This window comes from Anolis carolinensis, chromosome 2 (genome assembly GCF_035594765.1).
Source record: "Anolis carolinensis isolate JA03-04 chromosome 2, rAnoCar3.1.pri, whole genome shotgun sequence".
Taxonomy (NCBI): Eukaryota; Metazoa; Chordata; class Lepidosauria; order Squamata; family Dactyloidae; genus Anolis; species Anolis carolinensis.
This window is the reverse complement of record NC_085842.1, coordinates 128,557,458-128,573,007: the sequence shown is the minus strand read 5'-3', so window position 1 is coordinate 128,573,007 and position 15,550 is coordinate 128,557,458. Positions and strand designations below refer to the sequence as shown.

General features: G+C 42.1%; 1 protein-coding gene across 1 annotated transcript; it reads left to right on the top strand.

Annotated features, from left to right (window-relative positions):
* Positions 1 to 2,215: 2,215 nt before the first annotated feature.
* On the top strand, positions 2,216 to 13,206 carry LOC100556012 (RING finger protein 11). Its single transcript, XM_062970509.1, has 3 exons — positions 2,216 to 2,491; positions 9,654 to 9,823; positions 11,561 to 13,206. Exons 1-3 carry the CDS (start codon positions 2,351 to 2,353, stop codon positions 11,730 to 11,732), a joined length of 483 nt encoding a protein of 160 aa, XP_062826579.1. The 5' UTR covers positions 2,216 to 2,350; the 3' UTR covers positions 11,733 to 13,206.
* The last annotated feature ends 2,344 nt before the right edge of the window (positions 13,207 to 15,550 follow it).

The window sequence follows — 15,550 nt, the reverse complement described above, 5'->3', positions numbered from 1 at the left end:
ACAACAACAGCTTCCTTTGTATCCCACTCTATCTATCTTCCCATGGGGACTCAGGCCAGCTTCCAACATAGTAATAGGCAAATATTCAATGCCTATAAACACAATGCAAAGCTAGATATAGAACTATAATTATATATACTAATTTCACATTTGTTATTTCCCCCTGAAACCTTTGCAAATCCTTTATGTGCCTTTTCCTCCTGCAATATTTGCAAGCCCTATTTATCAATGTTCTAGATATCTCTCTCTCTATGTGTGTGTGTGTGCACGCGCACACATTTTCCCTCTGTAATATTTGCATCCTCTATATATCTATATAATATATATCCATAACAATAATAATAATAATAATAATAATAATAATAAATCCTGCAAATTTGCAAGAATCTCTCTTTTTCTTCCCCTTCCACCCATTCAATCTTTTTCTTCTTCCTGGCTTGCAAGGGTTTCTCTCGCACTCTCCTTTCGCTTTTGAAAACATTCCCTTCTTGTCTCTCTCTTTCTTAAAAAATAAGTTAACTCCAGCCTGGGAGGAGAAGTTGAGGAGGGAGGTTTTAGAAAAGAAGACATACTGTGGCCTCCAGGCTCCGCTGCTGGCTTGACCTTGACCCCATTATAAGCCGAGGGAGGCTTTTTCAGCCCCCAAAAAGAGATAAAAAACTTGGCTTATCTTCGAGTATATACGGTAAGTTTTCATATGTGTGTGTGTTTATGTTATTTATTGTATTTTTATGTTCATTTGTTTTTGAATTTATTGTACCATCAGGTAAGGCAGGTAGTAAAAAATGTATTATTGTTGTTGTTGTTATGATTCTGCAGAACCTAGTTTCTCATGTAGAGAAGTAATGTAGGAGTATGTACTGGGGAATAAGGAGCACCCATCATTTTTTGTGTGGAACGTATGGAATGCTACAACCATTCAATGTTGGTACGGGAACAAATGATGAAAGAGTTGGGTGCAAACAAAGTAATACCCAGTGCATTCAGTGGAACAGGGAGTTGTGCTTAAAAGGACCACCAACTTTCTCACAGCTGGTAATCCTGCCTGAGAGATGGTAAGGAGCAGAGCCATGTGTAAAATGTATTACAGTATGCCCATATTTGGTTTTGGAGGCTCACAAAGAAGATGATCGGGCTTTATGTTGGTGTACTGCTGTTCTGTAGGCTGGCCTTGAACCTTGAAGATTAGGAATAGAGATGAGCTGTATTTTCCCCCAGTTTGCTATAATTTATCATACAAAAGATCCATACTTTCCTCAGCATAATGCCATAAATATTGCCTCTGATTGGCAACCTCTTTGGTTTGTTAAATTATGGTATCTCTTAGGTATACAACCCTACATCACCCCAATGCTGAAATGGATGCTGAGACTATTGGCCCATGTCACTTAATAGTTTTTTAAACATGGCAGTGTGTTTAAACATTGAGTCCTTGTACCCCGTGTACAACTCTCAACAGCAGTTTTGTTTCTTGGATCAACAGTAAGTGTCTCATTTGTCCTGGATCCACTTTTATTAGACTGTGCATGCCTTACATGGTTGACCTACATAAAGCTCAGAAGACACCCGCCCTGAATCCCAGAATGGCTTCCACCATTCAGGACTACTGGGTTAACCCTTGTGTGGGCTGGACTGCTGACCTGAAGGTTGCCGGTTTGAATCCACGAAATGGGGTAAGCTCCCGTCTGTCAGGTCCAGCTTGCAGGGACATGAGAGAAGCTTCCCAGCAACACATCTGGACGTTGCCTCGACGTCTCTGTAGACCAGTGGTTCTTAACCTGTGGGTCCCCAGGTGTTTTGGCCTAAAACTCCCAGAATTCTCAGCCAGTTTACCAGCTGTTAGGACTTCTGGGAATTGAAGGCCAAAACACCTGGGGACCCACCGTTTGAAAACCATTGCTGTAGACGGCCAAATCTTTAATACCTGAAGCGACTTGCAGTATGTTCTCAAGTCGCTTCTGACACAATATTAAAAAATTGCTATTCTAGTAACATTAGTATGAACAATACAGTGCATCAGATACTGTACAAATGACAGATAAATGTCATGTATTACATTTCTAAAGGAGCTCGTGTGGCCTAGTGGTTTCAGGCAGTGGACTATGACCCTGGAGCTCAGGGCAAAGAACGCGGTGCTTTCCGCGCCTTCCCTCTCTCTGAGTCGCCCCACCTTGGTGGGAGTGCGCAAGCGCGGAGTCCTTGGGGGCCGGGACTACGCTTCCCGGCATGCCGCGCGGGCGCCCCTGCTGGTGCTCCTGCTGCTGCTGCTCCTCCTCCCCCGCCGCCCCCTCCTCCTCCATTCCGGCGCTGGCCGAGGAAGGTGGCCCGGACCCCGGGCGGGGGCTGGGGCATGGGGGGCTGCCTCTCCTCGCAGGCGGCGGATGACCTGTCCCTGCTCAACGACTCGACGGGCGACGGGGCCAGCCTGGGCCCGGGGGACCCTCCGCCCATGCCCCCGCCGCCCTTCCCTGCCCCGCCGCCCCCTTACCAGGTAGGCAGCAGCAGAAAGAGGAGGCGGGTTTGGGGGGAGCCCGGGCCGCAGCAAGAGAAGGAGGGGACTTGGGGAGAGGGTCCCCGTTCCTTCCTCCCTTCCCTTGGGGCCCGCAGTGGAGGCTGTGGGTGATGGTGCGCGCCCTGCCTGTCCTGCCGCCACCTCTCTGCCTTCCTGCCTCCCTCTTGGTGGGCTTTCAGGGGGTTCCCCTGTTTCCTCCTTGCTCCTCCTCTGCAGCAGGAGGAAAAGGAGCAGCTGCATAATAAACTGGAGAAAGGGGTTGACACTACCCTCCCTCGACTCTAAAGCAGGCCTGGGCCAATTTGGGCCTTGCAGGTGTTTTGGACTTCAACTCCCTCCTTTCCTGACAGCCTCAGGCCCCTTCCTTTCCCCCCTCAGACACTTAAGCGTCCCCTCCTCCTCCTCCTCCTCCTCCTCCTCCTCACATAAGCGGCAGAGGGGGGAAAGGAAAGGGCCTGAGGCTGTTAGGAATGGTGGGAGTTGAAGTCCAAAGCACCTGCAGGGCCCAAGTTAGCCCATGCCTGCTGTAGTGCAAACACATTTACACTCTTGAATCAACACCACTTTAACTGTCCAGGGTCAATACTATGGAATCGCGGGAGTCGTTGTCGCGCAGTCACTTTTTCCTGCCAAAGGGTGAACAAACTACAGTTCCCCATCATTCCATAGCCTTGAACACGGACAGTTAAAGTTGTGTTAAACGGTATCTGTTCTCAGTTGGTTGGTTTGTTTGATTGGTTGCATGCTGCAAGTTGCTTCTGGTTGTGAGAGAATCAGCCGTCTACAAAGACGTTGCCCAGATGTGTTACAATCCTGCGGGAAGGATTCTCTCATGTCCCCCACGAGATCGCACCATGAGGTGCAGAGCCAACCTTAAGAAATGGGGCCACAAAGTGGAGTCCACAACATGCGAGTGTGGAGAAGAGCAAACCACAGGCCACCTACTACAGTAGAGTCTCACTTATCCAAGCCTCGCTTATCCAAGTTTCTGGATTATCCAAGCCATTTTTGCAGTCAATGTTTTCAATATATCATGATATTTTGGTGCTAAATTCGTAAATACAGTAATTACAACATAACATTACTGCATATTGAACTACTTTTTCTGTCAAATTTGTTGTATAACATGATGCTTTGGTGCTTAATTTGTAAAATCATAACCTAATTTGATGTTTAATAGGCTTTTCCTTAATCTCTCCTTATTATCCAAGATATTCGCTTATCCAAGGTTCTGCCTGTCTGTTTAGCTTGGATAAGTGAGACTCTACTGTACAATGCAGTCTGAGCCCTGCCACATGAACAATGGAGGACCTTCTCACAGCAACAGCAGAGGCACTCCAAGTGGCCAGCTACTGGTCAAAGGACATTTAGCATAATGCCAAGTTTTAAAACTTTGTTTGTGTTTTTAAATACATTACATCTGTACCCTCGATTCACTTCTGACACGATAAATAAATGCCTCTTCTCCAATGTCAACTGGATTCCACCTCATTCAAAAGCCTGGGAAATGGAAAGTTGGCACAGTGTTTTCTTAAGCAGGTGGCCAAATGTACTACTAACAAAAAATCATTGCATAGATCAATTCTTTTCTCCTGAACAGATGTATTTGTTTGTTTGTTTGTTGTGGCAAGAATGAAAATGGGAGACAGTGAGAACACACAGCGAGGTTATAAACAAAAGGCAATACTTGGACCACCCTGGATTATCCTGGCTTGATTTTGGAATGTGGAACATACGGACACTGTTGGATAACACAGACAATGAATGCAGGACAGCTATTATTGCAAGGGAGCTGAAGTGCTTTAACATCAATATAGCAGGAGCCCCCAGTGGTGCAGTGGATTAAATCCTTGTGCCGGCAGGACTGCTGACTGACAGTTCAGCGGTTCAAATCAAGGGAGAGCAGAGGTTTTCCCTCTGTCAGCTCCAGCTCTCCTTTCGGAGACATGAGAGAAGCCTCCCACAGGATGGAAAACATCAAACATCTGGGCATCCCTTGGGCAACGTCCTTGCAGACAGCCAATTCTCTCACACCAGAAGCGACTTGCAGTTTCTCAAGTCTCTCCTGACATGAAAAAAAAATCAATATAGCAACACTTCAGGAGACCCAGAGAGCAGGAGAGGGACAGGTGAAGAAAGAAAAGGAGGCCATGCTTTCTTCTGGAAGGGACTATCATTACAGCCTGTGAAGAAACCATTGGATACCAAACTGAGAAACATCATGACTGGTTTGATAAAAATGATAGCAAGGAAGAAAAGTTAATCGAGAAGAAAAGGGAAGCCTTTCAAATATGTCAAAGGGACACCAACTGTGCTGCTAAGAAAAAGATATATGCCAATGCAAAAGCTTAGGTCCAAAGAAGGACCAGAGAACTCAAGAACATCTGGTGGACAAAAAAGGCTCAAGAAATCCAACACTTTGCAGATGTCCATGATGCACAGAGATTATTTTAAGCTACAAAGGTCACCTGTGTCTCAACAAATCATGGCATACACTCTCTACGTTAATCAGATGGAACCAATTTTAAAGACAAAATATCAATTGCACTACGTTGGAAAGAGCATTACTATAACCTCCTTAACCGCAGCTTCAACCTGGCCAAAGAGGTTCTCTCACGAATCCCGCAACTACAAACCAGGGATGAGCTTGCAGCACTACCTAGTTTGGAGGAAGTCGGCAAAATCATCAGCCAATTAAAAAATAATGGGATCCCTATTGAAATCTTTAAAGAGAGTGAGTTGACACAACAGTTCCACCAACTGTTTGAGAAAGTGTGTGTGACTGAGAAAATCCCAGCAAACTTCAAGAATGTCACTACATTAGAGTCTCACTTATCCAACCTTCACTTATCAAATGTTCTGTACTATCCAACGCAGTCAGCCTTTTAGTAGTCAGTGTTTTTGTAGCCAATGTTTTCAATACATAGCAATGTTTTGGCGCTAAATTAGTAAATACAGTAATTACTACATAACGTTATCATGTATTGAAATGCTTTTTCTGTCAATTTGTTGTAAAACATGATGTTTTTGGGTCTTAATTTGTAACATCATAATGTAATTTGACGTTTAATAGACTTTTTCTTAATCCCTCCTTATTATCCAACATTTTCGCTTATCCAGTGTTCTGCCGGCTAATTTATGTTGGATAAGCGAGACTCTACTATATTTCAAAAATCCTCCTATAATCCCAGAATGGTTTCTGCCCCCCCCCCCCCCAAGGAACAATGGACATGATCTTCACTGCATGCCATCTCCAAGAAAAATGCAGGGAATGAAATCAACCTCTGTATATGGCGTTCATTGACCTTGCAAAGGTATTTGACACAGTGAATCGCAATACACTCTAGACCATCCTCCTAAAAATCGGGTGCCCTGATAAATTTGTAAACATCCTGCAGCTCCTCCATGATGACATGATGGCAACTGTCTTGGACAACAATGGCTCCCAAAGTGACCCATTTAAGTTGGAATCAGGTGTCAAGCAGGGATGTGTCATTGCCCCTACCTTATTTTCTACCTTCATAGCTATGATTCTGTACCTTGTTGATGGAAAGCTTCCCACTGGGGTGGAAATCACCTATCAGACAGATGGCAAGCTAATTAACCTCAGCAGACTGAAAGCCAAAACCAAGGTCACAACAACATTTGTTATAGAAATCCAATATGCTGATGATAATGTAGTCTGTGTTCATTCAGAAGAAGATTTACAAGCCACTTTAAACACCTTTGCAGAAGCATCTGAAAAGCTTAGCCTTTCACTGAACATCAAGAAAACCATTGTTCTACCAGCAGGCACCAATTTCTGTGCAATGTCAGAAATTCAGCTTAATGGTGTAATGTTAGAAAACGACAATTTCAGCTACCTTGGCAGCCACCTCTCTACGAAAGTTGACATTGACACTGAAATACAACATTGTCTAAGCTCTGTGAGTGCAGCCTTTTTTTCGAATGAAACAGAGAGGATTTGAGGATTGAGACATTCGTAGGGATACCAAGATGCTTGTTTATAAAGCTATTGCCCTCCCAACTCTGTTAAATGCCTGCAAAACGTGGACTGTCTACAAACGTCACTCTCAACTCCTGGAACGATTCCATCAGCATTGCCTCCAAATGTCAACGTTCTGGAAAAAGCAAAGACCACTAGCATTGAAGAGATGATCTTCTGCCATCAACTTCGCCGGACTGGCCATATTGTCCAAATGCCTAATCACTGTCTCCCAAAACAGTTACTCTACCCTCAACTCAAGAATGGAAAATGGGATGTTGGTGGACAGCAAAAGAGATTTACTGATTGGCATAAATCTAACCTTAAAAACTGGCATAGACACCGAGAACTGGGAGGCGTTCTAACTGGAAGTCAGCTGTTACAACAGTGCTGTGGAATTTGAAGAGGCACGAATAGAGGGAGAAAGGGGAAAATGTGTTAAGAGGAAGGCGCGTCAATCCAACCCTTGTCAGGACCGCCTTCCATCTGGAAGTTGATGTCCACGCTGTGAAATAACACGCATATCCAGAATGGGTCTCTACAGTCACCTACGGACCCACTGCCAAGGCTCTACACTAGGAAGGCAAAAGACAATCATACTCAGCCTCTACTGATAGCCTATGATGAACCCACCTACTAGTCTGATTGGGAAACACCGGATGTGCAGAGCCCTATATCTAAATGCCTCATTAGCTGTGAATTGTTCTACCTGTGGTTCTAAGCAGGGAGCAAGGGGTTGTACGTGTCTACATTTGTTAGAGTCATGGTTGCCTACAGTAAATCTTGGGTAAAGTGGGAAATGACTGTCACAGACAGCATTGAACAAGCTTCAGTCAGTTTGGCTTATATAACAGATTGATTGCAAGAGCAAAGGGCAAGGTTGAAATATAATAAAATAGTTTCAAATGCCTGTGAAGGAACACCCATAGCATTTCAAAGAACAGATGCTTCTTTGGGTGCAGACAAGAGTGAAAGGACAGCATCTGTTCGGAAGAAAAAAGTGGGTCTAGAGCAAAAGGTGAAAAAAAGGTGCGGCCCTCCAGCTGTTTGGGCTTTCAACTCCCAGAATTCGTGCTATTGAACAAACTGGCTATAACTTCTGGGAGTTGGAGGCCCAAACAGCTGGAGGGCCAGAGTTTGGGGATGCCTGGTCTAGAGCTTCAACACCTGTAGTTTGAAAAGTGGAGAGAAGGAAACAAATATAAATTCTTCTTTGGAAGAAGCTTGTGAAGGAAGCTTTATGCTTTGCTGGAGGGTCGTATGCTCTTCCTCATGATTTTTAGATGGGGATTAAGTCTTAGGCTCTACGTTCTCTCTTTGTATCTGATGTGCTTGTACTTTTCCTTGCGAATCTGAAGAAGACACTGAGCCCAGCCTATGTCGTTCAAGGAAGCTGATACCCTAATATCTTTTGTCAAACAAAATATTGTAGATCATTTGGTCTCATGCTTCAAACAGTTGTCCTATGTCCCTCTCACCTGTGATTTTTGACACCTGGGACTATTTCTGGAGCAATTTTATGTTTCTGTTACATGCTGCCTTACTTGAAAGGCAGCATTCTTCAAAGTGGAGAGTCCAATATAAGAAAGAAGATGAGGCTGGAAAGATTAAAGTAAAGGAGCTATGCATCGCCATAGCCTTCTTTGAAATCTTATGGATGCAATTAGCAATGCACACGGTGTTTCAGTTACACGAACAGTAAAGGACTAGGACTAGGAGCCCCTGATGGCGTAGTGGGTTAAAGCTTTGTAACTTGAAGGTTGGGTTGGTGACCTGAAGGCTGCCAGGTTCGAATCCCACCCGGGGAGAGCGCGGATGAGCTCCCTCTATCAGCTCCAGCTCCATGCGGGGACATCCCACAAGGATGGTAAAAACATCAAAACATCCGGGCATCCCCTGGGCAACGTCCTTGCAGACGGCCAATTCTCTCACACCAGAATAATACTAATAATAATAATAATAATTATTATTATTTTATTTTTATACCCCGCCCCATCTCCCTGAAGGGACTCGGGGCGGCTTACATGGGGCCAAGCCCAGGTCACAAACAATATAAAAACATAACAATAAAATGGTCAACAATAAAACAAGAAGCGACTCAGGTTTCTCCTGACACGGAAAAAAAAAAAAAAAAGGACTGGAATGAAATAATATGTTTCCATTCTCCTTAAAGTTCCAGAGTGGATCCTAGAAAAGATAGATTATTCACAGTAACTATAAAAAATAAAATTAGCTGCTGAAAGTGATAGGTAACGGATTAGTAAAAAATTAAAAATACTCAATTTAAATAATTGCTACAATGTGCTATGAAATCCAATAGTATGTTTTTCTTTTTAAGATTAGATTTACAGTTGTTCCTCCATATTTGTGGGTTTACCTTTTGCAAATTTTATTATTTGTGGATTTGATTAACATGTTCTCTCTAGGAATCTTTAGCTCCTCTAGCACAATTTTATGCTCTACTTCCAGAAATTGTATATCCTCAACCCTCACAAAAGTGGAGGGCCTACTAAAGGCAGTTTGTGTGATGCGACTGCCTGTTTAAAATACAACAGAGTGTCAGATAATAATTGATACCAAAAATGGAAAGGTGGTGTCACTATCATGCTCTGCTTTTGAACGTCTTGCAGCTTTCAGCGTGCCATTCTCAGATGAAATAGTGAACTCAATAGAGCACCAGTTTCAACCAGTACTATGTTTCTTTAATTTTGAACCTTTGCTTGGGGATTGCTCTTTGGTATCACTAGCCATTTAAGAGACCAAGAATGAATCCAGAAGAGAAAGACATATTGCTGTGTGACAAGGACTGTGATATAATCTCTGCATGATAATGTATATTACTGAACCTCTCAACCCATTATTTGTTCAGCTATATCCCCAGTTAGAGGATGTATGTGGACGACCTGAGTTAATTGCTCCTCAGGAATCTTAAAATCTGAACATATAGAGAACAAACAAGCTTATAATTCGCATGTAAATTATTTGCTTCTTGATCAGTATGTATACTCTGGTTGAATTAGATATTTGGAAATGCTATGGTAATCTAGGAAATGTCATTATTTTTCTTTAGATTACTATTTGTGAATAACTCAATTTGATTCCTGGCTGGTGACAAGACCAGCATACACTCATCCGCTTGCTTTTCTCACTTTCCAGGAACATGCACCTATTCCTGTGTATCACCCAACACCCAGTCAGACGCGTCTTGCTACCCAGCTAACTGAAGAGGAGCAGATCCGTATCGCTCAGAGGATTGGACTAATTCAACATCTTCCCAAAGGGATATTTGATCCGGGCTCAGAGCCATCAGAAAAGAAAATCAAAGAGTATGTTTTCCCCATGCAATGCACTGCATTTATTCTGAAACCCTGCAGACCCAAACAGTAATTGCAGTACGACTCCTTTATTCACAGATTTGATGTCCATGGTTTCATTTGCTCACATACAAAAAATATTATTTCTCCTTAGCAGTTTGTGGGCCTCTCTAGGTCCACCAGTGCAGTTTTATGATATGGATCCAGCCAAATATAGTCAAAATATAGGATTAATTATTATACAAGGTTTTAGGTTTTCGGGGAGGGGATCTTTGAAATACCCCCTCCTCTGCATAAACAGGGATCACATTGTATTAGCTAATTGGTGCGTGAAAAGCATGTGGACCTCACTGACTTGATGAGCAGCAATTTGCATTTGAAAATATAACAATGTATTGCCTAATTCATTTGTCAGAAAACATATTTTAGCCTAAATAAAAATCACACCTTTTCTAAGGCACCTTACTAGTTTGTACAAACTAAGATGTTTTAAAAAGTTTTATGCTGTGTATTTAGTTGTATTTACTAATTGTGCTATACTAAAGATCAGGGGCGGGAATTATGTAGTCCTCCATGTGACAGTGACTTCTGGCTCAGGTAGATTTGGTTGCACTAGTGGCTGCTGGGACTTGCAGTCCAACAATTCCTAGAAAGCTGTATGATTGCCACCATGTCTTCGAAGTGATTTGTCATTTTTATTTATATTACTTGAAATTATTCCTCAAATGCAGTGAATGTCTTATAGAAAATTACACTAGGTTAAAGGTGCATAATTCTTAAGTTACTGTAGAAATTACTTGAAGAAAGGGGTAGAAAAATTGTCGGTCTCTTCTTCCCATACACACACCACTCTCCTCCTGTTATACCCAAGCCTTTCCTTCTATAAGCAGCAGCCACAGAATGCACACACTTTCCTTATTTTCCCTGGGGAGCTAGGAGCACTTGATATTGAAGCAGTGATACCAAAGAGCTACCACGCTTTCATCCCTAAGAATGTCCCTGACTTCATATGGAACTGAGGGGTATGCTGAGGAATGAAAGGTAACATAGGGCTTACAGTTAGCACTTCTCTTTAAGTTATTCTTAGCCACCCTTTTTCAAAATAATAAAACTGAATTATTAGCATAATACTAGCTCAGCTCTGTGGGAACCGCAGTGCCTGCTCCTCCTCTGGGGAATCTATGGTCATCAGGATGTTGTTGGACTTCAAAATACCATCACCTTCAGCCAGTATGGTCACTAACTAGGGATATTGGTTGTAGCCGTAATGAATGGAGGGTCACAGGTCCTCCAACATTTCTTTATTGTGTTTAAAATCTGTGGCCCAAAGAGCACTCCAAAAACAAGAGGTATCAGCAGACTTAGAATAATCCCAAGCTTAAAAAGAATTAAACTTGGTCAAGGGGGAATCCAATGAGGACCAAATATATTTGTGATGATTGTTAGAAAAAAACAACTGGAATGTCATATCCTAGGAAAAGGCATTGCTAGCAAATTGAACAGAAGGGAGTGCATCCCAATAAAGTTGCTGACATAATTTGGATGTCATAAACTGAGTTACGCTAAGAATGATTGGGGTTTATATGATAGTGTTTGAAAGCAGTATAGGGTAGGATGGTACCTGGCTTATTCTATATTGGCATAGCAGTACATGCCATAGCTGGAGATGTAAAGGTGACAGGGAAGGATTCAAAAGCCATTTTAAGGTCTCTATATTAACAAGGCAATTTTGTCTCTTCCTGACTCCAGGTGTGTGATCTGCATGCTGGATTTTGTATATGGCGACCCTATCCGGTTCCTGCCCTGCCTGCACATCTACCATGTACATTGCATTGATGACTGGCTGATGCGATCCTTCACGTGTCCCTCCTGCATGGAGCCAGTTGACGCTGCTCTGCTGTCCTCCTATGAAACTAACTGAGGTGGCTGCGTGCCCTGCTCATGTTAATGCTTCCAGGCTGTGGTTGTGGGGGAGGCTGGGAGGCGGCGCACTATTATTTGCACATTCTGGGATACACCAAAGAATCCTACAGCAAAGAATCTGCCCCCAGGCCCAAGGACAACACACAGCCATTTGGGATCAGCTGGCTGTGATAAAGGTTGACGTATCATATTTGAGCTTTGTATGAGGAGGGTGAGTGGGTGAAGGCTGGAGTTGTTCTTCTATTCCACCCATCATTTTTAGATTTTTAAGGTGGTTCTTTGAAGCTATTCCCCCTGCTTCCCTTTCCTAATCTCCATGGAATCTGCAAGTACGTTTTTCCTAGGGAACTGCATGGGATTTTTCACTTTCCCACCCCCCACACCTGGTGAGGACAAATGAAATCTCACTGCAAACATCTAAAGGGGGTTGTGGCAGAATGGGGTGAGGTGTTAAAGTTGGCAGAGTTTTTTAAAAGCATTCTCCCTTTCATCCTACCAAGATTAGTGCTTTGTTGAAATCAGGCAGGTGGTTTGTTAGATCCTGGCCACTCCGGGGATTCCTTCGGTAGCAGACATGTTGAAGTAGAGAAAACTAAGTCCTCTCCTCCTTTGTGAGGCAGCATGAAACAGGGATATTATTGGGGCAGGAGGCTTATTTGATCCTGTTGTTTTGGAGGCAGAGTGCTTCTGTTTAGAGGTTGACGGCATTTCAGCTAAAAGTGAAGGATACTTCATTTGCTTTCTTCTGCTTTTAATTATTTTTTCTCAGAAGGGGAATTTTTTATCCATTCTGAGGAAGTGAAGCTTGGCACTTCTGAAGATTTTATGGCACAAGCAGATTCCCTGCTCGTATACTGAAGTTTATACCAATTCACAGCATCAGTATGTTAGATATGGTCACATGGATGAGATTTAAAGAGAGAACAGAATACTTTCCCATTCACAATTCTCATATAATTGCAGTTAACTGGATTTTTTGGGGAAGTTTCTCGCAATCTTTTTTCTACCTCTTGGTAACACTTCACAACCACAGTATTGATACTTCTAAAACCATTTCTTGGCATGCTTGTAAGGCGAGAGGTGGACAAGCAATTTGTAAATAACATTTTATAGAAAATTGTTTCTTCAGTACAGCGAAACCCTCTTCTATAGACTATGGGTAAAAGCATATGATTACACTTTTACAAAAGGTGAAGGAATTCTTATTTGTTCCCCACCATTTACTCTGTTCGCCTTACACAAATTGAAGTGAAGACTCTTGTCCCATAGGAAACTGCTAGTGCGGTGTACTGGTTAGTGCCATGCGGCTGGCCCACTCTTTGGGAAGGCTTCTCTTAGTCATGCTCTGTTTATTGCCTTGCAAGCGGAGAGGCGTGGAAGTGCTTTTCTGATTATGTATTGTCCTTAACAAGGATCTAGCACTTGAAAGCAAAACTGATGGAATACAATGGAAATAAAACAGATTGCTAACAGTCTCTTGGTATATATCAACTTTTCAACTGAAATAAACGCAGGAAGAACTGGACAAGGAAATTACTTCTGCTAGTCAACATCAGCTATCCTGTTATGTTTCTATTTGCTACAATCTAGTTAAAATTGGGGGATAATGGGTTTCTATGCCAACACTTCACTTTTTTTTTCTTTCTTTACCTAAGCTTAGTTGATCTATTGTGGTAACTTAGTGCAGGGATGGGTATCTATAGGGGCAACATATGCTTGCCCCTGGATCTGAAAGGTCTGTCTAGAACCCCATTTCTCTTGATGCAAGGCAGGCTCTCATGCCCTCTTGGGAGTAGGTGGGGCATGCACACCATAGCTTACCACATTGACCTGTTTGGGGACATGTCAAAACATTACTTGGGGAGCATGGACAAATTGTCCCCCTTAAAGAAGACATACATTTTAAATTTTTTAATAAGAGAAAAATGAGGATACAGGATGATATATATGATATATATATATATATATACACACACATGCACACGCACACACCATGTATCACATTTTGTACAACTCTTTCTTGAGGTGGAATGGTCAGGGGCTGTCAAAGGCAGCCTGGGGCCTCTTTTTCCTACATATTTTCATTATAATTTGCTACTACTCACCCAGAGAAACACCACCTTCCTTATCTCTAGCTTATGGTGATTAGGAAGAACCCAAAGGTCAGGCTATGTGCCCAAATCCTACTTTTGAAACCAAGCTGCAGTTACTGTGCAGGGTTTGAGCATATGTTTCCATCGTTGACGAGTATTTCAGTACAAATGCCCAAGCTTTCAAATATCAGTTTTCTTAAACAGCCTCATATGTGTGCATGCACATACCTTTGATCGATATGGCACAAGAAATAACTAATGAGAACATAAACATGAGCCACATACTGGTGCTCAAGAGAGTTGTCCTCAAGAAAGATAATTCCTTCTATCCACTAGCCTATATTTTACTGCCCCCTAACCAATCTCTCTTCATAGTGCTGTGATCATAGCTCCTGAATGTATGGAAGATGCTTGGGGTGGTTCAGGTCACATGTACAAGGGCAACCATACTCTGGGGATGGTAAGAGAGAACTGCAGATGAATTCACAGGATGCTCCTAACTGTCCTTGCAACCCAAGTATGGAGCTCAATACATGGGATGCTTGCTGGAAATTACACTTTTTCCTTTGATAATTCAGTCACCCAAATGATGAAATTATTCCAAAGAGTCATGTAGTCCATTGATAATTACATATTTACATTTCTAGCTATTCTGCTTATTGTTACAGGATAAGGAAATGCAGAAGCTGGACAAGGGGAACAGCTAAAGATCAAGATCTTATTTAAGCTCTAAAAAGCCCTATAGCAATAAAAAAAAACTCATGTACCAGAAATGGTGTTGGTATGACTTCAGCTTAGGACAGTTTAGTATGTAAAACATGACATTATTTAGGAGAAAGCAGCACTCTGAACTTGTGTTGCACTAAAAATTGAATATGAAGTTTTTCACACAATTTTTATACTTTCAAATAATTAGATTTTCAACACTATTTTTTTTCAGTCAAAACAAGGTAGCTGGTTGGAGTCCTCACTCCACTCCCTAACACTAGTAGCAGCATTTATTCAAAAGTTCTACTTCATAAGGGTTTGCTCTTCTTCAGGCAGTGGTAAAACAAATTGACATGAATACAATAGTGTATTATATTAATCACCAGTAACACATTTCTCATAAAAATCATTAAGTAATGCATTGTATTTTGAAGTAATGATTCCAAGTCTAGAGTTTAATCGCTGTGAAAGAAACTGTTTTCAGAAATAATTTATCGTACTGGAAATGGATTACTTCTGATGCTACCCATTCTCAGCACAGTAAATGGGCAATAAAAGCGTAATTAACTTGTCCTGGGAGTCACATAATAATGATTTTAGAACTGTCTAACTGGGGTGCAGTTATACTTTTAATATTAGAACACTTAAAGCAAGGTAGTTTGTGTAGATTAAAAGGCAAATATTTTCTTCATAAAACTGTATGAGCCTAAATGGGAAAAAATCCTACTTTGAAGAATTCTTACATTAGATACTGCAACCATCCTGCGTAAACATGTTTCAAACTAACAACATTTAATGTGAAGTTATTTTTATAAAGCAGTGGTAGGAAGTCTGTTGCTCTCAAGTTGATTAACTGTAAGTCTCATCAGGACCCAGCCAGCACAGAGAGGTGGGAGATGCAAGGAGTGGCAGTTCAACAGCATCTGAAATACCATGTAACTCCCATCCCTGCCACACAAAAAGAAAAAGAATATACTTGTCTAGGATTTTTGGATGTAATGTTTACAGCAACAGT

Bases quoted from the DNA above. Each gene is read 5' to 3' on its own strand.
- LOC100556012 (XM_062970509.1), top strand. From the start codon at position 2,351: ATGGGGGGCTGCCTCTCCTCGCAGGCGGCGGATGACCTGTCCCTGCTC. The intron at 2,492-9,653 runs GTAGGCAGCAGC...CTCACTTTCCAG, and splicing joins CCCCGCCGCCCCCTTACCAG to GAACATGCACCTATTCCTGT. The intron at 9,824-11,560 runs GTATGTTTTCCC...TCCTGACTCCAG, and splicing joins TCAGAAAAGAAAATCAAAGA to GTGTGTGATCTGCATGCTGG.